At 37.8% G+C, this 23,648-nt stretch overlaps 1 protein-coding gene across 2 annotated transcripts; it reads right to left on the bottom strand.

The window, feature by feature from the left end:
- Window positions 1-1,465: 1,465 nt before the first annotated feature.
- Window positions 1,466-23,535, bottom strand: LOC101176141 (T cell receptor gamma constant 1). Of its 2 annotated transcripts, XM_030797027.1 has the most exons (7): window positions 23,420-23,535; window positions 20,565-21,138; window positions 13,432-13,761; window positions 9,389-9,436; window positions 6,687-6,734; window positions 3,958-4,005; window positions 1,482-2,052 (listed from the first exon to the last, which is right to left on the bottom strand). In XM_030797027.1, the coding sequence occupies exons 3-7, from the start codon at window positions 13,574-13,576 to the stop codon at window positions 1,910-1,912; spliced, it is 432 nt and encodes a 143-aa protein (XP_030652887.1). In that variant the 5' UTR covers window positions 13,577-13,761; window positions 20,565-21,138; window positions 23,420-23,535; the 3' UTR covers window positions 1,482-1,909. The 2 variants fall into 2 exon arrangements, with proteins under 2 accessions (XP_030652888.1, XP_030652887.1); XM_030797028.1 differs by lacking the exons at window positions 6,687-6,734; window positions 9,389-9,436; window positions 20,565-21,138; window positions 23,420-23,535 and adding an exon at window positions 17,609-17,832 and having other exon boundaries at window positions 1,466-2,052.
- Between the last annotated feature and the right edge of the window lie 113 nt (window positions 23,536-23,648).

The raw sequence follows: 23,648 nt of genomic DNA, 5'->3' as shown, positions 1-23,648 counted from the left end.
GGAAGCCTTTAGCAAAGAAACAATGCATGTTTTGTTTCGTTTTCCCCAGTTGAAAGTCGGTGAAAGGAAAGACGTGACGTTGGATAAATTGTGTGTGTGTGCGTGTCTGTGTGTGTGTGTGTAAATATATGGGCTCTGGGTTCAGAGGGACCTAGCTTTAAATTATGACTATTACTTTAAAAATAGTGATCTTGAGTAGGTAATTTAATCTTTCTAATCTGTGAACCGTGAGCCTTAATTGTACTGACCTCAACTGGCTCATCAAGGATTTCCGGATGCCTGGTGCATAGTAGACACTCAGTGGGTCCCTATTCCCACCACCTAACCTCTCTGCGGAGAGGTGAGAGTAGAGATAACTGTTAGTTCTTTTGCATATCTGTGGAATCTACTATGTGAAAGGAAAAGAAAAACTCTGGACCCCAATTCACCATGCTATGTTTTAGAAAAAAATAAGCCAAAAGCTGGGTCATGTGAGAAGCTGCCATTCCTTTTGTGCCTAAACAGAGAGCTACAGACGAAACATCAAATAGCTCCAGAGGTAGCTACTCTATGTTCACCATATCTTATGTAAAGTGCTGATTTACTGGGCGCAACATGAATACAAAATTGGCAGTTCCCCTGCCTGCTCCCTTGCTCTTGCAACCTGTGGATTGTTATACCCTCCCTCTCTCCCCTCCAGCCCACTTTCCTTTTTTAAACATTGAGGCCCTCAAATTCATCTTTGAAGAAAGGCACAGACCATAGACTGTTTCTGTGATTCCATGTTATTTTCTTCTGATCATGCCCTTAACGTAGGCAAAATAAACTTCTAAGTTGATTGAGGCCTCTGTCAGATGCTTTTTGGTTTATCACCGTCTCTAGAGTAGAGCTACCAACAGTGCGTGCCGATATGGTGGAGGATTGCATGTGCCAGGTGTTAATAACTCATCTGATCCACATAACTTCAGGAAATGAGGTGTTGTAACTTCATTTTACATAAGGAGATTATGGCACATAGAATTCCTGGAACTCGCCTGAGGTCACACAGATACGAAACACCGTACCCAGGAATCCTGGGATCAGAGAGCGTGTGCTGAACCTCTCCATCACGCTGCCTCTCTGCTGTTAGGGCAGCTCTCATGGGGGTATCGTGAGGGTCAGGAAACACTGCGTCTGCGAAACACTCTAGAGCTGGGCTCACATGGTATGTGTCACAGTAGATGGTGTCTTATAGCCACTGGAATGTCCTAAACCAAATGAATCTGACTCTGGTGACCTTTAAAACAGAAGCCACATGAGCTCCTTCATTTGGTTGTAGTTCCTCTTAGAAGGTGTCATAGCCACTATCTCAGGGAAAGAATTAGAAATGGGGTGTTGGACCTTTCTTACAACCAATACAGAATTCCATAGCCCAATTGCCATGCTGTTTCTTACCTTGGATGTTCAATTCGATGTCATCCAACTAAAACACACATGGACAAAAATCAACTTTTCATCTTTTAAAATTTATTTTGCCTATTACGAAAAACACACCACATAATTCAACTAGCAAAGAAAGCTGCTTCAGGGCATGTAAAATGAAAGGCTTCCAGGCAGTTATCTGATTAAAGAACACTAAGAGAGGGACAAGGCTAAAAGCCGCAGGCTGTCTACACTATGGCAGTGGCTATTTGGGTTGGCTGGAGGAGCTGTGGAGAATATGGAGAGAGTGGGGCTGGAGACTGCCATGGCTATTCCGCATTGTTATTGCAGAGTGAGGTTCTCTGTGTGCCCACTGGTTTGAAAACCATTATACAATCATGATAGAATAGTATACACATGAGAACTGAAATAGCCCAAACCCAGAAAGCAAGCCCAACTAGATCCTCAGAAGACACTTCTAGGGACTATAACCGATGAGGAAAAGATGGCCTCCTTGTGCCACCGTCTGTTACGATCCCTCTCCATTGCAGCAGACAGCCGTTCTTCTAAGCAGACAGAAGGCGATGATGGCAAAATAGACCACACTCTTGACGAGCAGGAGGAGGTACATGTAATATGCAGAGGTGTTTGTGAGCTGCAGCAGTAGTGCATCTAAGAGAAATTGCACATGTTCTTTTTACAGAATAAGATACATTAATGGGAGAGGGGTTCGCAAATACTTATTTCTGATGATTCACGTTGAAGTGATATTCCACCACCACCAAAACCTAAAAGCAAACATCTACTGCTACCACCACCACCAAGAGTCAGACAAGTCAGAATCCACCTTTCAAGTTGATTAACAACCTCTGCTAAATTCACTTAGAAGATTTTAAACTATTAAAAAGTAAGGTTGCATTGTAGAAAATCAAAGAAAGTGGTTGATCCAGGTTCGCTGATGTGTTAGGTAGTTGTGGCACACTCAGCTGTCTTTCCTAAATGTCTCTAATTATGGCTATGCTATTATTAGGTGATTGCATTTAGTATTATTTGAGGTTTTGCAAGAGATATGTGATGTCAAAGAATAAGTAAAGACAGTGGGGGTGAACCACTAGTGGCTACTCAATGAGTTACAAGAGTAAGTCTCTTCCTACGGAAATTTCCATTTACATGTTTGGTCTTCATAAAGTGAGAACTCCAGAAACATCAGTACTTGAGGTGGAAAAGGATCTCAAGAAGTGATGTGTCCATAACTCCCTGCCCTTAGTCAAGTGAGGTATTACTGCCCTTCCTTGCCTGGTGTGGCAGCCTAAGTCAGAGACCCTTGGTATTGGAAATAGAGAAAAGTTGAGCAGGGCTAGAGCCAATGCTTCTAGTCACATTCTTTGTGCGTATGTAGAGAGAAAAAGCCAGAAACAAGTATTCATTCTGTGTCTGCTAAATGAGATACCCTATGCCAGACATCTCACATTCATGCCCTTATCTCTTCCATAACTGTGAATCTGGGGTAATTATTCTTGGTTGGCTGATGAGAAAACTGTTACTCACAAAATGTAGGTCACTTACACCTAATCATTAAAAGAGCTGGAGTGAAAGTCCAGTCTGCAAAGCCCATGCACCCACCCATCCCCACATTATATCCATTTTGTTTCAGGTTCCTGGCTTTGTGATTTCTTGCTATCTGACTCTATTGTAGAAAAAGAATAGAGAACTTAGTAACTGCAGGAACTCTTTGTTTGATGTCCTGATTTGAAATCTCAGACCTAGCTGTGTCACGTGTATAAGGGATTTTTATAGTTATTTACTTTAAAGGGACTGTAAAATGGGAGAAAAAATATTGTACTACTTTATAGAAGTATTAAGGTGATTAAACTAGAAAATGCAGAACAAGCCCTTCTGTGTAAAAAGCATTTGATAAACACCAGATCGTGTTATTAGCTACTAGCAAAGATCAAAGACTAAAACAAAACAACTCAAGAAGTAACATGGTATCATGTTTTCCCCAGTCATTATAACAAAAGACACAAGGCTGGGCACAGTGGCTCACGCCTATAATCCCAGCAGTCTGGGAGCCCGAGGGGGCAGATCACGAGGTCAAGAATTCGAGACCATCCTGGCCAACATGGTGAAACCCCATCTCTATTAAAAATACAAAAATCAGCCATGTATGGTGGTGTGCACCTGTAGTCCCAGCTACTTGAGAAGCTGAGGCTGGAGAATCGCTTGAACCAGTAAGGCAGAGGTTATGGTGAGCTGAGATCGCGCCACTGCACTCCAGCCTGGGTGACAGAGTGAGACTCCGTCTCAAAAAAAAAAAAAAGACAGACGGATGAATAAAGCTTGTTTTTTGAAATAACTGAAAGCATATCACTGTACCCTCTAATTTACAGTCATCTTGTACTGGAAGCAGTAGTTAGGTTTGTTAATACAACTCCTAGAAAATGAGGGACTAATTTAAAATATCACTAGGTCCATTCTGCAGCATCCAACCTAGCAAAATCCATTCTCTGATTTTTCAAGCCAGAGAAGTTCAAAACTTAAAATGATCAGGAAGAAATAAAAAACACAAAAACTTACCATTTGCATCTTTTGAATAACTGTCTTTGGGATCCATTGTGATGACATCTAGAAGAATGAGAGCAAGTACTAGTCAAATGTTCATGTCCATTATTTGTCAAGGTGTGTGTGTGTGTGTGTGTGTGTGTGTGTGTAATTAAATGAATATTGATAAAACCTGTCAACAGAGAGGCAGGAGGACAGTTATTAAAACTACAAGCCCTCAATTCCAGAAATAATTGGTCTGATTCTATGTAATCAGGTAGATCTAATTTATATATTATGTTTTTGCACATCAAGATGTTGAAGTTCGTGAAGAATACATTTTTCTTTTTTATTACAACTGGAGTGTAGTATCCAAGAACATTTGGTTTTCCTTCTGTATTCATAGCTCCTAGCACAGTGCCTTTTTATTTATCAAAAACAGACCACAAAGTATGTTTTTGATAAGTACTTGTTCAATGGAAAAATAAACAGAACAAGTGGCTACTTTACACCCTCCAGCACGCACTGCTGACCTGAAATCAGCAAAAACAATAATTTTGGGGTTGTTATTTTTTGACGCAGAGTCTCACTGTCACACAGGCTGGAGTCGAGTATAGTACGGTGTCATCACGGCTCACTGAAGCCTCAAACTGCACAGGTTCAGGAGATCCTCCCATCTCAGTCTCCTGAATAGCTGGGAATACAGGCACACACCACCAAGCCGAGCTAATTTATGTCCTTTTTGTAGAGACAGGGTTTGGCCATGTTGCCCAGACTGGTTTCAAATTCCTGGGCTCAAGCAATCTTCCTGCCTTGTCCTCCCAAAATGCTGGGATTACAGGGATAAGAAACCACACCTGGCCGAGAATTCTTTCAGTCCTAGAATCCACAACAGAATCTTACATGTTTGAAAGAGCCTGGCTTAGAAAAATTTCTCATCTAAGCAGAAAAAAGCAGTCATTCCTTTCCAAATCATGCATATCTCCAACGTCCCGAGCAAGTACCCATGATTTTCTGGAGGTATAGTGTTTCTGGACATAAAACAACAATATGAATAAAAGCTAGTATCCACTGAATGTTCATTAGTGTGTCAGGCACTATGTTAAACACTTCCCATGCATTTATTTGTTTAATTCCCCAATAACACTGAAGTGAGTTGTATTATGTATGGCCCCATGTTCTGAATGAGAAAATAAAGTTTAAAAAGTGCAGACAACTTGCCGAGAGTCATATCAGTGAACAGCAGAGCCAGTATTCAGACAGTAGTTGCAGGGGAAGAAAAGAAATTGGACATATGAAAAGTACTTTGTAGAAATAATCCACAGAAATAGAAAGTATTTATAAAGAGACAATACAACGTCACCCTTCTGTACTCCAAGAAAATCTCTTTCAGTATGTTAATTACTCTCAGCAAATGGTCATTTTTATTACAGGAGCTCTGCATTTCAGTGCAATTCTTTCTGGGACTAGAAAGAGAGAGGCCAAGTCACATTGACAGTTCTCTGAATAAAACCTGATGTGAGAGTTGAATTTATCTGTGATATTTAAAATAAAAAAGGAAGAAGCAAACATGCATACAAAGACAACATATTTTAAAACAGAAGAAAACAGAGTCGCCTTGGTGTTTTGGTTTATTATTTTTCTAGTAGATGTGTTCTTGTCTATATGGATATGATTCTGGTGTGCAATTTTATGCACTCTTTGAGATCTTTATTTCATGTATTCTAAAAAATGGACTTGAGGTATGCGTTTTGGGTAAGTCTCATGAATGCAAATATTAGTTATCAAGTCTGCACGGCCAAATATCTTTAAGGGCTGACTTTAATGGGTTTTCAATGTCTTTTTATTTTCCTTAGGGTGACTTTAATTGTTAAAAGACAAATGAAAATGACTATCACTTATTTTCATGCATTGATTGAGGTAAAAAGAATAAAGTAACTATTCCGCATAATAAAATCTCTAAGTGTATCCTGAGTTCTCTCTCAATCAAGGTTGTTGCAAATATGCACCGGATTAGTTTTATCTCCTTCAAAAACACTCCATTGATTATATAATATGATCACTTCCATGTTATATTTTTAGCTTTTCTCAGAAAAACAAACTTCCAAGAAGGAGCATTAGAAATCTACTGTAGAATGACATTAAGAGAAGTGTCCTCCTTATCGTAGTTGCCTTGAGAAGCACATCAAAGACATTTTACTTTTAGACCAGGCACAGTGACTGATGTCTGTAATCCCAGCACTTGGGGAGGCCAAGGTGGGTGGATCATTTGAGGTCAGAAGTTCAAGACCAGCCTGGCCAACTTAGTGAAACTCAGTCTTTACTAAAAATACAAAGATGACCCGGACATGCTGGCATGTGCCTGTAGTCCCAGCTACTTGAGAAGCTGAGGCTGGAGAATCGCTTGAACCCGGGAGTCGGAGGTTGTGGTGAGTGGAGATCATACCACTGTACTCCAGCCTGGGCAACAGAGTGAGACACCATCTCAAAAAAAAAAAAAAAAAAAAAGACACATGGATGAATAAAGTCCGTTTGTAGAAATAATTGAAAGCATAATATTGTACCCTTCAATTTATGGTCATCTCATACACGAAGCAGTAGTTAGGTTTGTTAATACAACTCCTGGAAAATGAGGGACTAATTTAAAATATCACGAGGCCCATTCTGCAGCATCCAACCTAGGAAAACCCATTCCCTCATTTTTCAAGCCAGAGAAGTTCAAAACTTAAAATGATCAGGAGGAAATGAAAAACACAAAAACTTACCATTTGCATCTTTTGAATAACTGTCCTTGGGATCCACTGTGGTGACATCTAGAAGAATGAGAGCAAGCACTATTCAATTATTCATGCTTATTATTTGTCAAGGGGTGTATGTGTGTCTGTGTGTGTGTGTGTGTGTGTGTAATTAAGTGAATATTTATAAAACCTGTCAATAGAGAGGCAGGAGGACAGTTATTAAAAATATGAGCCCACAATTCCAGAAATAATTCTGATTCTATGTAATTAGGTAGATCTAATTTATATATTATGTTTTTGCACATCAAGACGTTGAAGTTCATTAAGGATATTTTTTTCTTTTTTATCACAACTGGAGTGTAGTATCCAAGAACATTTGGTTTTCCTTCTGTATGCATAGCTCCTAGCACAGTGCCTTCTAAAAGTACATTTTTGATAAATACATGTTCAATGGAAAAATAAACAGAAAAAGTGGCTACTTTACAGCCTTCAACACACACTGCTGACATGAAATCAGCAAAAACAATAATTTTGGGGGTTTTTTGAGGCAGGATGTCACTGTCACCCAGGCTGGAGTGTAGTATGGTGTCATCATGGCTCGCTGAAGCCTGAAACTCCCCAGGCTCAGGTGATCCTCCCATCTCAGCCTCCTGAGTAGCTGGGAGTACAGGCACTCACTCCCATGACCAGCTATCGTTTGTACTTTTTGTAGAGACAGGGTTTTGCCATGTTGCCCAGGCTGGTTTCCAACTCCTGGGCTCAAGCAATCTTCCTGCCTTGTCCTCCCAAATGATGAGGTTACCAGGATAAGCCACCACAACCGGCCAAGAATTCTTTCAGGCCTAGAATCCACAAAAGAATCTTACATGTTTGAAGGAGTCTGGCTTAGAAAAATTTCTCATCTAAGCGGAAAAGAGCAGTCATTCCTTTCCAAATCATGCATATCCCCAACGTCCCCAGCAAGTACCCATGATTTTCTGGAGGTATAGTGTTTCCGGACATAAAAACAACAATATTAATAAAAGCTTGTATCTACTGAGTGTTCATTAGTGTGTCAGGCACTATGTTAAACGCTTCCCATGCATTTATTTGTTTAATTCCCCAATAACACAGAAGTGAGTTGTATTATGTATGACCCCATGTTCTGAATGAGGAAATAAAGTTTAAAAAGTGCAGACAACTTGCCGAGAGTCATATCAAAGAACAGCAGAGCCGGTATTCAGACAGTAGTTGTAGGGGAAGAAAAGAAATTGGACATATGAAAAGTACTTTGTAGAAATAATCCACAGAAATAGAAAGTATTTATAAAGAGACAATACAATGTCACCCTTGTATACTCTAAGAAAATCTCTTTCAGTATAATTACTCTCAGCAAATGGTTGTTTTTATTACAGGAGCTCTGCATTTCAGTGTAATTCTTTCTGGGACTAGAAAGAGAGAGGCCAAGTCACATTGACAGTTCTCTCAATAAAACCTGAGGTGAGAGTTGAATTTATCTGTGATGTTTAAAATAAAAAAGGAAGAAGCAAACATGCATACGGAGACAACATATTTTAAAACAGAAGAAAACAGAGTCGCCTTGGTGTGTTGGTTTATTATTTTTCTAGTAGATGCGTTCTTGTCTGTACGGATATGATTCTGGTGTGCAGTTTTATACACTCACTGAGATCTTTATTTTATGTATTCTAAAAAAATGGACTTGAGGTATGGGTTTTGGGTAAGTCTCACGAATGCAAATGTTAGTTATCAAGTCTGCACGGCCAAATATCTTTAAGGGCTGACTTTAATGGGTTTTCAATGTCTTTTTATTTTCCTTAGGGTGACTTTATTTGTTAAAAGACAAATGAAAATGACTATCACTTATTTTCATGCATTGATTGAGGTAAAAAGAATAAAGTAACTATTCCGCATAATAAAATCTCTAAGTGTATCCTGAGTTCTCTCTCAGTCAAGGTTGTTGCAAATATGGACCAGATTAGTTTTATCTCCTTCAAAAGCACTTCATTGATTATATAATATGATCACTTCCATGTTATATGTTTAGCTTTTCTCAGAAAAACAAACTTCCAAGAAAGAGCATTAGAAATCTACTGTAGAATGACATTAAGAGAAGTGTCCTCCTTATCGTAGTTGCCTTGAGAAGCACATCAAAGACATTTTACTTTTAGACCAGGCACAGTGACTGATGTCTGTAATCCCAGCACTTGGGGAGGCCAAGGTGGGTGGATCATTTGAGGTCAGAAGTTCAAGACCAGCCTGGCCAACTTAGTGAAACTCAGTCTTTACTAAAAATACAAAGATGACCCGGACATGCTGGCATGTGCCTGTAGTCCCAGCTACTTGAGAAGCTGAGGCTGGAGAATCGCTTGAACCTGGGAGTCGGAGGTTGTGGTGAGTGGAGATCATACCACTGCACTCCAGCCTGGGCAACAGAGCGAGACACCATCTCAAAAAAAAAAAAAAAAAAAAGACACATGGATGAAGAATAAAGTCTGTTTGTTGAAATAATTGAAAGCATAATATTGTACCCTTCCATTTACAGTCATCTCATACACGAAGCAGTAGTTAGGTTTGTTAATATAACTCCTGGAAAATGAGGGACTAATTTAAAATATCATGAGGCCCATTCTGCAGCATCCAACCCAGCAAAATCCATTCCCTGATTTTTCAAGCCAGAGAAGTTCAAAACTGAAAATGATCAGGAGGAAATGAAAAACACAAAAACTTACCATTTGCATCTTTTGAATAACTGTCCTTGGGATCCACTGTGGTGACATCTAGAAGAATGAGAGCAAGCACTAGTCAATTATTCATGCTTATTATTTGTCAAGGGGTGTGTGTGTGTCTGTGTGTGTGTGTGTGTGTGTAATTAAGTGAATATTTATAAAACCTGTCAATAGAGAGGCAGGAGGACAGTTATTAAAAATATGAGCCCACAATTCCAGAAATAATTCTGATTCTATGTAATTAGGTAGATCTAATTCATATATTATGTTTTTGCACATCAAGACGTTGAAGTTCATTAAGGATATTTTTTTCTTTTTTATCACAACTGGAGTGTAGTATCCAAGAACATTTGGTTTTCCTTCTGTATGCATAGCTCCTAGCACAGTGCCTTCTAAAAGTACATTTTTGATAAATACTTGTTCAATGGAAAAATAAACAGAACAAGTGGCTACTTTACAGCCTTCAACACACACTGCTGACATGAAATCAGCAAAAACAATAATTTTGGGGGTTTTTTGAGGCAGGATGTCACTGTCACCCAGGCTGGAGTGGGGTATAGTATGGTGTCATCATGGCTCGCTGAAGCCTGAAACTCCCCAGGCTCAGGTGATCCTCCCATCTCAGCCTCCTGAGTAGCTGGGAGTACAGGCACTCACTCCCATGACCAGCTATCGTTTGTATTTTTTGTAGAGACAGGGTTTTGCCATGTTGCCCAGGCTGGTTTCCAACTCCTGGGCTCAAGCAATCTTCCTGCCTTGTCCTCCCAAATGATGAGGTTACCAGGATGAGCCACCACAACCGGCCAAGAATTCTTTCAGGCCTAGAATCCACAAAAGAATCTTACATGTTTGAAGGAGTCTGGCTTAGAAAAATTTCTCATCTAAGCAGAAAAGAGCAGTCATTCCTTTCCAAATCATGCATATCCCCAACGTCCCCAGCAAGTACCCATAATTTTCTGGAGGTATAGTGTTTCCGGACATAAAAACAACAATATTAATAAAAGCTAACATCTACTGAGTGTTCATTATTGTGTCAGGCACTATGTTAAATGCTTCCCATGCATTTATTTGTTTAATTCCCCAATAACACAGAAGTGAGTTGTATTATGTATGGCCTCATGTTCTGAATGAGGAAACAAAGTTTAAAAAGTGCAGACAACTTGCCGAGAGTCATATCAGTGAACAGCAGAGCCGGTATTCAGACAGTAGTTGTAGGGGAAGAAAAGAAATTGGACATATGAAAAGTACTTTGTAGAAATAATCCACAGAAATAGATAGAAAGTAATTTATAAAGAGACAATATAATGTCACCATTGTGGACTCTAAGAAAATCTCTTTCTGTATGTTAATTACTTTCAGCAAATGGTCGTTTTTATTACAGGAGCTCTGCATTTCAGTGTAATTCTTTCTGGGACTAGAAAGAGAGAGGCCAAGTCACATTGACAGTTCTCTCAATAAAAACTGAGGTGAGAGTTGAATTTATCTGTGATGTTTAAAATAAAAAAGGAAGAAGCAAACGTGCATACAAAGACAACATATTTTAAAACAGAAGAAAACAGAGTCGCCTTGGTGTTTTGGTTTATTATTTTTCTAGTAGATGCGTTTTTGTCTGTACGGATATGATTCTGGTATGCAGTTTTATACACTCACTGAGATCTTTATTTCATGTATTCTAAAAAATGGACTTGAGGTATCGGTTTTGGGTAAGTCTCACGAATGCAAATGTTAGTTATCAAGTCTGCACGGCCAAATATCTTTAAGGGCTGACTTTAATGGGTTTTCATTTTCTTCATGGTGACTTTATTTATTAAAAGACAAATGAAAACGACTGTCACTTATTTCCATGCATTGATTGAGGTAAAATGAATAAAGTAACTACTCCCCATAATAAAATCTCTAAGTGTATCCTGAGTTCTCTCTCTCTTAATCAAGGTTGGTTGCAAATGCAGACAAGATTAGTTTTATCTCCTTTGAAAGCACCTCATTGATTATATAATATGATCACTTCCATGTTATTATATTTTTAGCTCTTCTCAGAAAAACAAACTTCCAAGAAAGAGCATTAGAAATCTACTGTAGAATGACATTAAGAGATGTGTCCTCCTTAACGTAGTTGCCTTGAGAAGCACATGAAAGACATTTTACTCTTAGGTCTGGCACAGTGACTCACACCTGTAATCCCAGCACTTTGGGAGGCTGAGGTGGGTGGATCGCTTGAGGTCAGGAGTTCGAGACCAGCCTGGCCAACATAGTAAAACCCCATCTCTACTAAAAATAGAATAATTAGCAAGATATGGTGCCAAGCGCCTGTAATTTCAACTTCTCGGGAGGCTGAGGCAGAAGAATCGCTTGAAACTGGGAGGTGGAGGTTGCTGTGAGCCGAGATCACATCATAGCACTCCTGCCTGGGCTACAAGAGTGAAACTCTGTCTCAAAAAAAATAAAAAGGACATTTTACTTTCAGAATTTAGTGTAAAGTGAAACACATTATAAAACTGTAACTTCTCTCCTGTATGGTATTCACTGCCCTGGAACTTACTATGCTTTTTATTTCGCCCTGATCACTGGAAAAATCAGAACACTTAAGCACAGTGGTAAGACTACTCTCAAGCTTTGCACTTTTGTCTCCTCTTTGTGACTCAACAAAGGAAATAGAAAATTGGGACTGTTTTTATAACCCCACTTCAGTTAGTTTTAGGAAAGGCTATACCTAATACAGTAACTACACGAATGAAGACATCCATGCTACCATTTTGAAAGCAAGCATTTTCCCTGCCATTGTTTCCTTTGCACTCCATCATAGCCCCAGGAGAAAGTCAAGGCAACTGTCCAAATCACATTTGATCACTGCAGAAACTCAGGATCTGAAAAGCTAAAGACTTACCCTAGAAATTTGGAATGGTACATGGCAAAGATCTTCAAACATTTTGTTAATGCTTGTTCCCCCAGGCTAAAAAGGACTTGTTAACCACAGGAAAAAGCACAAAATGAGTCCTTTTAATGCCCACTCCGGAGATGTTGGACTGTTATGTTCATATTCAGGATGTTGACATATAGTGACGAACTGGACCACTGGGCCAGAGCACGTTCAGCCCTTGGCCCAATCATCTAGAGATGTACAGAATCTGCATCAAAGGCACTGTTTTGGGACCTTGTGCATGAATCGTGAGTGACCCTGAGTGATCAGGAAGAGAGTATATTCTCTGCACTGTCATGCATCCTCCTTAGGACAGTAATTCATCCTTGTCTGTTCATCCACATTTCCACTAAGCCTGGCGTGTCATAACTGTACAATAAATGTTTATTGAGCTGCATTCACCAATGGCAGGAAATGCATTTATTATGGAAAATAGGAGAATGTTTGTACATGTAAGCCTTACCAACCTTTAATTATGAAATATTACTTTATGGTGATATATAAAATGAAACTCTGAAAAACCCAAGGCCTCTATAAAACTGCAGTGGCCAAGACTATTCTATGTTTTGTAGAGCCACTCTCTACAGATAAACATTATCTACAGATAAACAAGATCTACAGTTATCTTCAGATAAACATTATTTTAGTCAACAATGAACTCATGGTTTGTAGGTTAAACTTGGTGGGTAGCAATATCGAGGTGAGTGACTCTCCTGCTTCAGTAGAACATGCCTGAAAGACATATACTTGTTCTTATTTCCCGATCAAGTAAAGTCATCAAAAGAAGGAAGAACACTTTTTGAGTATTTACCACGTGCTATGTTGCTAGATGCTTCCATGTATGTTTTTTCCTTTAATCCATCTAACAACCCTAAAAATCAGCATGTGACTTTCTCATTTTGGATAATGGAGCTGAGGCTGAGAAACCTTCAGTAACTTTTCAATTTTGTTTTCTCCAAAATCTATACAATTTTAATTCTATAGAAAAGTAGCAGGGCATTTATGCTACCATTAAATGTAAAATTTTTTAAGAAAGATTGATGTTTGTTTTTCATTAACACTGAAAGGAAAAAATGCAGCATTCCCTTTCAAAGAAGTGTTCTGAAAGATGATATGTGTAAACACATACCTGTCTTTATTGGAGGAAAGATAATTTCTTGATCAACTCCGTTTTTATTATTCTCATGTCTGACGATACATCTGTGTTCTTTGTCCAGTGACTTTTCTGGCACCGTTAACCAGCTAAATTTCATGTATGTGTCATTAGTCTTCATGGTGTTCCCCTCCTGGGATCCCAGAATCGTGTTGCTCTTCTTTTCTTGCCAATGTATCTCAATAACATCCGGGAAAAATTTCTCAAGAAGACAAAGGTATGTTCCAGCCTTATGGAGCTTTGTTTCAGCAATTGAAGGAAGAAAAATAGTGGGCTTGGGGGAAACATCTGCATCAAGGTGTTTATCTATGGGGAGAAATGGAATATGAATTTAAAAGAATCATTAGAGAAACACACACATTGCACAGTTTGGAGTGGCCTAGTACATAACAATAAAAAGAGAAGGTGCCATTGACCTGGTGTCCACTGTGGCCTTTCATCCAGGATAGGCTGCACAGTACTTATTATTGTGCTTATTTTACAGACGTTGAAAAGAGGATCAAGACATTAAACAACTTGCGAAAAGTCACAGCTCTCAAGTGTCAGATGCTGGATGAAAACCTGGCCTTTGTTTATTCTGCACATGCTGTGATGAGTGTGATTTTTAACTACCTCCTACCAATGCTTCCAATGTTCATGAACATATTTATTTTATTTTTTAATCTCTTTTGTTTCATCATAGCAAAGCATGTTTTCAAGGTGGATGGCAGGGGAAAGTGCAAGGTCAGAAAACTTTAATGATCTCTCTACAGATGAGACTCGTTGGTCCTCAGAAAACTTTAATGATCTCTCTACAGATGAGACTCGTTGGTCCTTTTCCCACTTCCCTTTTCCATCCTTTGTAACTTCTGTTCTTTGGCCAAATAAGACACATTCTGATGTTCTGCAATTTTGTGTACTCTCACTCTTCATTTAACAGAATCTGTAATGCACCATATTTATCTTATTATCTTATTTCCCATATGAGTAAATGTCAGAATTTTTTTTTTTTTTTTTTTTTTTTTTAGACTGGGGCTTGCTCTGTCGTCCAGGTTGGAATGCAGCGGTACAATTATAGCTCACTGCAGTCTCGACTTCCCAGGCTCAAGTGATCCTCCCATCTCAGCCTCCCAAGTAGCTGGGACTACAGGTATGCACTACCATGCCTGGCTAATATTTGTTTTTTCTAGAGATGTATTTCACCATATTGACCAGGCTGGTTTAAAACGCCTGCACTCAAGTGATCTGCCTGCTTCAGCCTCCCAAATCCTGGGATTATAGGTGTGAGCCACCATGCCTAGCCATTTTGTTCACTTTTATTTTTAACATACACAGTCACTTGTTTTAAAGAGAATCTACTTCCACATGTACATACTGTCTATCAAGTTGTCCGTGTAGCTTCAATGTGTATACCATGCGCAGTCCCCCTAGTTAATATCTAACTTTATATAACATCTCAATTTCACATCTGCACCCTCCAAGTTTTGGGATGCAGCAGTATTTACAGCTGTACCTCCAGATTATTCACCATCTCTTGAATTTAGAAACAAAATGGCAACATTTCCAAAACTCTTAAAATTTTTATTGATTATTTTCAGAAATAGTCTTGTGTTAATCTTATCCAGTAATGCACTTATCAAAATTTTGTTTTGCTTTCAAAAATATTCACCAAAAGCACATTTTATTTTGGAATTTCATTTGAAGTTTAAGAATGACTAAGAATGCACCAGGGGTGTATTTTTTATACTGGTTTTTATATAAATTTACCCCATTAATGAGAAGGTCTATGTAAATCAGTGTATCCATATTTTGATTCTTTATGTCTCTCCCAGAATTTGTATCTGTCCTAATATACTACTTAACAGTTTTAAAGCTCCATTATTCTCTTCGTCTTAGCCTGCTGAATAAAATGTATACGTAATTGTTCTATTAAAAGTCATGATTTCAGAGCTTCGTATAGGCATAGGGTCAAGATACATAACAAAGCATTATATGTTTACAAAGTCTTATCACTTGAATCTGGAATGTTAATGGGTTATACATTTATTTTTAATCTAATAACTGAAATTATAAATGTTACAATTCTTTCTATTTTGATTTCCAATTGAAACTCCAACGCTTTGGCTGGTTTGAAGTGAGTTTAATAATTGAACAATTTCTCAAGAAAATAAGAATTAAATTTCTCATTTGAGAAGAAAACAATCTTGATAATTTCTGTTTGTGTGGCAAAGATACTGATTTTTGTACAAAATTAGTAAACATATACAGAAATATTAATTTTTGAGCATGCTATAAATTTAATTAGTCATAATGTGCTTATTTTAATTTCATACTCTTTGCTTTTAGTGCAAATAGTATTTTACTTGTTATACTTGTGAGACAGTGTATATTTCTTCACCATATAGTTTGTTTCTAATTTTAAAAGCATGTTATAAAATATAAGATTAATTTTTCAATTGTACATTATATTTATATAAATTTAGTCTCTAGTCAATATATTTTCCAATCTAATTTTCATCCTAGGAACTAGTGTCTCTTCATGGAAATACTTCTAATTCATTGTACTAAAGAAATTAAAAATCAAATGATAAACTTAGACATTTTCTGTATGGTACCACAGCATTCATCGCCTCTTGTCCCCTTTCTTTAGCTAGATTCTTTAAGTTTTATTCTTTTCGGGACAAAATGAATCTGGAACTTCCATAACTTTCTCAAAGTAATAGTTAACGAATCATTAAATAGCATACTTGTTTATACATGGTAAGGGCTGATATTCTGGATCATCCTCTCACATGATTTTTAAAAATACTACTTTTAAAATGTACATATTAAGAGTGTTTTTTATGGTCAAGTATGTTACATTTTTACTTACGTCAATAACAAATAGAATTTCTATATTTTATTTATTTAAAATAAACCTGTTGGATTCATTTATGTACATTTATTTGCATAATCAAATAGTATATTTGAGTTAAATTGCCTAAGTTGTTTGTAGTTTATTAAAATGCAGCATTGTAAATTTACCAAATGTCAACTACATTTTTTATAGATGGTATGATATGTTAAATCTACATATGGATATTTATTTAAGTGTTCTCTATGTCTTATTTTTTCATTAGCTAAATAGTTATAGCCATTTTAAGTTTAAATATGTATTTCAGATTTATGATGTTTCCAGCTGGATTTAATTGATATGATATATTGACCATTTTTGGTAAGATTTTAACCTTTTTTTCCTGAGACGTATGAACAGAACCTTAAACTAATTGGCTATAAATCTTAGGACCAATATGTTGGTGTTAGAAATGATATCAATTAAGATGAAGGATTAAGTAAAGCACATAAAACAACAAAAATAAAAAATAAACATCTTAATGCAATGTTTTTGCCAAGTTATTGAAAAGTCTGCTAACAAGAAACGAATCCATAAGTTCAATTTTTGTGTGTGTGAGCGGATGTTAAGATAACCTTCCATTTGAGCAGTTAGAAGTACAGCTGAATCCTCTGGAGAATTGCTGCTCTGCAAATCTGATGGGCTGAGAGCAACTCTCCATAGTAGATCCCATTGTCTCTTTACATGTGAATCCAGAGAACATTTGTTGGGCACCTATTTTGGGTTGGACAATGTGCCAAGTACTTAGTTCACACTATCTTGTGCAATTCTTATACAACCCTGCTGAATTCATACGATTATCCCATTTTACAGATTAGAAAACTGAGGCCAGAGAATAATCACTCAATTTCACTAAGCAGTGAGTGGTGGAGCCAGAGTTCCAGGTGGACCTGACTCCAACACCCGGGCTCTTTCACAAGAGTCAACATGTCTTTGACCATCAGAGATGAATATGTGTCCACTTTATAGAGTCTATCACAAACTTACCTGTCATAATACATTTGGTCTCAGGGCCATTTTAATGATATCATTTCATACATTATATATGAGCACTTTATAGAAGTCCATATATGCACAAAGCCACATCCTATTAATGATATTTGCGCAATGTTCTGTATGTTCTTTTAGTATGAGCATTTGTTTTAAAGTCTCTCCTAAGATTTCTACATCAAATCCCCATCCAATTCCTCTTTTTTCTAAACATTATTACATTATTCCAGTTTAATCATTTCTTGCCTTCCCTCTATTACCTTGGAAATGTTGTATTCTTCTGATACTTACCTGTGACAATAAGTGTTGTTCCACTGCCAAAGAGTTTCTTATAATAATTCCACAGTGATTCAGTCCATATCAAAAACTCTAATTCAGTTTCCCTGAGTTCTTCAAATTCTGGTGGTCTGGGATTCTCAAAAGACCAGGGTTCTAGTCCTGGTTCGTTTTGCTCATAACAAGTTCTGTTGCTCCACAAATCAAATGACTTAAAGCTTTTGGTGTTTTATTTGTCTAAAAACAGTGATGTTTCAAAATCAGTTCAACATCACTACCAGCACTGAAGTGAAACCAAAATGAAACAAGATATAAAAAAGCAATTTGATTAAAATGTTATAGGTCACAGTGCAGTGGCTTGTGCCTATAATCCCAGCACTTTGGGAGGCTGAGGTGGGAGGATTGCTTGAGCTCAGAATTTTGAGGCCAGCCTGGGCAACACAGTACCTAATGAGACCCCATATTTAATAAAAATAAAAAAAGCATTAGCTGAGCATGATGTGCGCGCCTGTAGGCCCAGCTACTCAAGAGGCTGAGGCAGGAGGATCACTTGAGCCTAGGAGTTTGAGGCTGCAGTCAGCCTTGATCACACCACTGCACTCCCACCTGGGCAACAGGGGAAGACCCTGTCTCAAAAAAAAAATACTACGGAAATATAAGAGATTATGATGATGATGTCATCATCATTGCTATGATCAGCAATCTGTTTGATATGATTGTGTGCCTTGACATGACCAAGCATTGCCTATAGGACCAAGCATTGCCCTTACTAAAAAGAATTCAGCATTTTGGAGTGGCAGTTAAATCCATAGCAATTAAGCAGGAAGAATCATTTCTCAGTTCCTCTGTTTGCATTCCACTTTACTCTGGGATTCTCAAAGCCATCTTCCCCATCATCACAAGAAACATGCCTTCCACACGTTCAATCTTTACTTGGCTGTCATTTGCCTTACGTGCCGTGTTAAGAAAATCAAAGGGAACATTGGCTAAAGTCTAATATATGCAGTCAGTATATAGAAATTCTTCACTTGTGTTTTTCAAAACAAGCGAGCCTTTTTCTAATCAGCAGCACAACTTATTTGCCTTCCAAGTTTCACCAGAAACTTCAGCCTCAAACTGACTTCTGTCTAGTTTATGCCAAAGTCCAGCTTGAAACACCTGGCTTGACCCTTCAAGGGAGAATGGGTAGAGAAATGGCGGGAGTCCTGGTCCTCTAATCCATCTCTCTGTTGTCACTTTAGATCACTACATGTTATCTGCCTGACCATGTCTGCTGAGCATCACCAACTGTGCATTTCATTAAATGTCAGGATGCCCATAGCACTGATGCAGTGGTAATATGCAGTGGGTTTTTCATGACCATTCCTTTCATTTTCCAAAATGGAGGTTGAAGGCAATGCCCACTCTTCCATTTCCTTCTAAAGGACTCATGTATTGAAGTCTTTTTCCAATTAATAGAAAAAAATATTATATTTGAAAATTTGGTGTGCTTCTTTTTATCAATTAGTAAGATGTATGTATTCCCCTACCTTTTTCTCCTTCCTCTGAGCATAAAATTTTAAACTGTGCTCCTTGCTAGGTAATCACAGGCCTTTTTCCTTCTCCTTTCCTTAGGGCTTTAGATCATCTGTATTTATTTAATGGTCTGACTGTGCTTGTGTATTTTAATTTAGGTCTTCTCAAATAGATTTTGGAAACGGATAGCTTAAATAAATAACAAAGAGTTTGTGCATTTAGCATGTTTCTCTTTTGCCCCCAGGAGTTGATGGTTTTGTAAGGTCAAGCTCAAATAAGACACAAGGAATGGAGAATATGTTTGCAAATCCTAGCTCTGTGATAGGGACACCTACATACTAAATTTAGATAGAAAGTGCCAAAACTTAAAATGAGGCTTTTTTCTCCAAAATTTTCTCTCACAACATGGGGAGGTGCCTTATGTATGGTACAGTCTTTGTGTAACCTCTCATATTAAAAAATGTTCTTCTAATACTCTGCTTTGATCCAGAAGTACTAACTGGACAAGATACCAACATGAAATGAATTCAATGAATGCTAGTTTTGGGAATAGCACTGGTAAAAGGAAAAAAAAGCAAGGAAATTTATCATGGATTTGGTCATTATTACTTGGGGCTAAGGTCCCTGTAGTTTTTACTTACATTTTACAAATGTAGAATAACAGAATAAATTGGAAAAAAATAATTTCCTTTTATTTTGTGAGTGGATCATTGTTTCTTAGAGTAAAATATTCAGGGACCCCATCGTATGAGGAATCCAAAATGGACACTGAGACCTGAGATGCCTTAGAAAGTTGCTCTGAGGTAGATGCTTTAGATGCATGTGAAACATCAAAACAAAATTTTTAATGAAATGTAAGGGCAACAAAGGCAATATCTCTCAACTGATATTGGTATTGATATAATCTTTAACTTTGAGGTATGATCCAGTTAAGAAATTAAATGTTATAATTAGACATTTGACTGTTTTACTTGTATCCCTATAGATTTACATATTCAAGTTGGGGGAGGGGAAAATACATATTTTCTTAAACTTGGATAAATTTTCTCTTGAAAATGAAAAATCACCTGATATTCAGGCAGATAATATTTGAGATAATACATAAAATATTCTAATTACTTTTAGAAGCAGGTACAATTAGGCTTTTAGAAATAGAAAGCATTTTATGAACAGTGACATTTGTTCTGAAGTGAGCTGTTGAATAGATGGGGATTGATACATTTATCTGTATTCCTGAGTGTATAAAGACCTCTCATGGGTAGTAACTTGAATTCTGGAAGAGGAAATAATATTTCTATCACCTACCAAGTGCCAGGCATTCAGCTACCCTGAAAAATTGCTGTTCGTATACTGAGGCCAGGAATATGACATATTCAGGTAAGGCTGATCATTTTTTTCTAAAAAACATCTATCAGTTTTTCATTACTGGAATAAAAGCAGAAAAAAAATTACTTACCAGGTGAAGTTACTATGAGCCTAGTCCCTTTTGCAAATGTCTTGATCCAATCAGTGCTATCACACTGGTCTAAGCTTATACAAAAATCTCAACCTTCTGATCCTCATGACTTGACTAGCAACCCAACAACTTTGAACTAGCAATTTCATCTTCTGGCTTTTTTGGAAGTCCTTGAATATAGGTTTTGTGACATGTGATAGTTTGTAATTTTTCCTCATAAATTGCCTGTTTTCTTCTAAGGCAGTAATGTTTGAAAAGCAGCAACAGAAAAAGGAAATGTTAAGAAAAAAAACCAACAACAACAAAAAAAGAAAGGCTGGGTGCAGCGGGTCACGCCTGTAATCCTAGCACTTTTGGAGGCTGAGGCAGGTGGATTGCCTGAACTCAGGAGTTCAAGACCAGCTTTGGCAACACGGTGAAACCCCGTCTCTACTAACATACAAAAAAAAATATTATCCGGGCGTGGCAGTGTGTGCCTGTAGTCACAGCTACTCGGGAGGCTGAGGCAGGAGAATTGCTTGAACCCGGGAGGCAGAGGTTGCAGTGAGCGGGGATCTTGCCATTGCACTCCAGCCTGGGCGATAGAGCAAAAAAACAGCAGGCTCAATGGGTCAACGCACTACTTTTCTAAATTACCAGGAAAAGTGTTCAGAGAATTGTCTTTTTTTTTTCTTTTTTAATTTCCAGGGGTTCAGTTGTGTTGAAACTCCTTTGAGATTACATCAAAGGAAAAGCCCTTCTGTTCTCACAAACACCAGGGCCTCTCTGTTAGTAATTTGGGAAGATACTTCTGAAAGGAGGAAGCTCTTTACTAACTGAAAATGCAAATGTGTCAACGCAGATATACTTGAGAAATTTAAACAAAGGTCCCCACTTTCAAAAAGCCACTTGTGTCATTTGGCAACACGATGCTTTACCAAGGCAATGTCAAATGAGGAAATGTTTTCTGCAATGACTTATTATCATTTTAACTGGAATAGCAGAAGAAATTTGTAGAATTCTATCTCCCATGAAATAATACATTCTTTATTTAAACTATGGCATAACCAAAAAAAAATTCAGTTATCTGATATGTTGAAAAATCTGCCATCTTAAGCTGGAGTCAGCTGTGTGATCTCCTGAGTACAGACGAGGTGTTCAGTTGCAAGGACTGAGGAGGACAAGCCTTGACAACCTCCATGTCCACTTCAGATCCACCCTACTCCAGCCTAAGTCCCCTGAGTCCTCATTCAGGAAGGTATGAATGAGGTCACAGAGGGCACCTGTCCATACACAGCAGCTCACAGCCCCAAATCCAATGGAGAGGACAATGGGGCTGGGTGAAAATTATGTTTGGAAAGGATTTCTTCTTAACAGAAAATTCAAAATTATTACATGGCACTGTCAATGACCCTTTACACCTGTGATAGATGGAATGACGCCTACTCAATCTCTTTTTGTCCTCTGGCCTTCCTTATTCCAGGACCATGAGGGGAAGCATCAGAAGTCTTAGCAGCTGTCAATATTTCAAGAACCATGAAGGATGTAACTCATAAAATGTGAAAAAGTAATGAATTATAAAATCTTGTATTAAATTTACCAAAAAAACCAAGAATGATATGAAGAACATAGTATTTAGTTTTCCTAAGGGCATAAAATAAAACCTAAATAAATGGAGAAACATACATCGATGAATAAAAAGCTTCTATCATAAAGAGGCCAATACACCCTAAATTCATCTATAAATTTCCAGCAATTTTAGTCAGAATTACTATGACATGTTGTTCTAGGGTGTGAAGTTTAATGTTGGGCTAGATAAGTTGATTTTAAATTCTACAGGGATGAATAAATAGGAGATGATTGAAAATGAATTTTCTGAAAAATGGTACAGTGAATAGGCATTTGGCTTAGTAGATCTTAATACTTGCCACAAAGCTACTGAGATAATATGATAATGATACAAGAATAATGAAATAGACAAATAAAACAGAAATTCTCCAGAAAATGTGTTAAGTATGTGTAGCTATTAAAAACACACTGGAGCATTTTTAAATTGTAAGGAAATGATGGATTATTTGGAAATGGGCATTAGGAAAATAATTACCTGAGAAAATAAAAATGTCACTCTACCTCATCCCAGATAACACAGGGTCCAAATAGATTAAAATTAAAATTACAAAGCTACACATGGCCAGAAGGAACACGTAGGAGAATAATTGTATCCATTGAGTAAAGGGGCATGGGATGGAAAAGGGGTAGGAGAAACTTAACACATTAATTTTTAAGAAGTAAGAATGTGGAAATTTTTATATTTTATAGTATTTTCAAATAAATGTTTTTGAAAGAAGAATAGACAATCAGGACTTGCTAAAAGATTTAGGGAGGAAAGTCACATGATCACATTTGCACTTGAGGAAGATAAATGTGCAAGCAGAAAGGAAGGGGCGCTCCCCAGGACAGCAATTTGGGTGAAGCAGATGGTTTTATGGGTGGTCGCCATAAGCCAATAAGAGGCATCAAGGACCTGCATTGTTGCAGTGATGGTGGAGATGGACAGAATGGCTGGAGCAATAAACATTATCAACTTTACTCGAGTTTTTAAAAGATTCTTATGAAATAAATTATTATCTCAGGAAGTTGGGCATGCCCTTAACGTAGGCAAAATAAACTACTAAGTTGACTGAGGTCTCTGTCAGATACTTTTTGGTTTATTACTGTCTCTAGAGTAGACCAACCAACAGTGCGTGCCGATACTGTGGAGGATTGCATGTGCCAGGTGTTAATAACTCATCTAATCCACATAACTTCAGGAAATGGGGTGTTATAACTTCAGTTTACATGAGGAGATTATGGCACATAGAGTTCCTGGAAATTGCCTGAGGTCACACAGATACGAAACACCGTACCCAGGATTCCTGGGATCAGAGAGCGTGTGCTGAACCTCTCCATCAGGCTGCCTCTCTACTGTTAGGGCAGTTCTCATGGGGGTATCGTGAGAGTCAGGAAACACAGTGTCTGCGAAACCCTCTAGAGCTGAGCTCACACGGTACGCGTCACAGTAGATGGTGTCTTATAGACACTGGAATGTACTAAACCAAATGAATC

This window comes from Nomascus leucogenys, chromosome 17 (assembly GCF_006542625.1).
Source record: "Nomascus leucogenys isolate Asia chromosome 17, Asia_NLE_v1, whole genome shotgun sequence".
Taxonomy (NCBI): domain Eukaryota; kingdom Metazoa; phylum Chordata; class Mammalia; order Primates; family Hylobatidae; genus Nomascus; species Nomascus leucogenys.
Note: the sequence above shows the minus strand (reverse complement) of the source record. Positions and strands in the feature narration are given on the sequence as shown.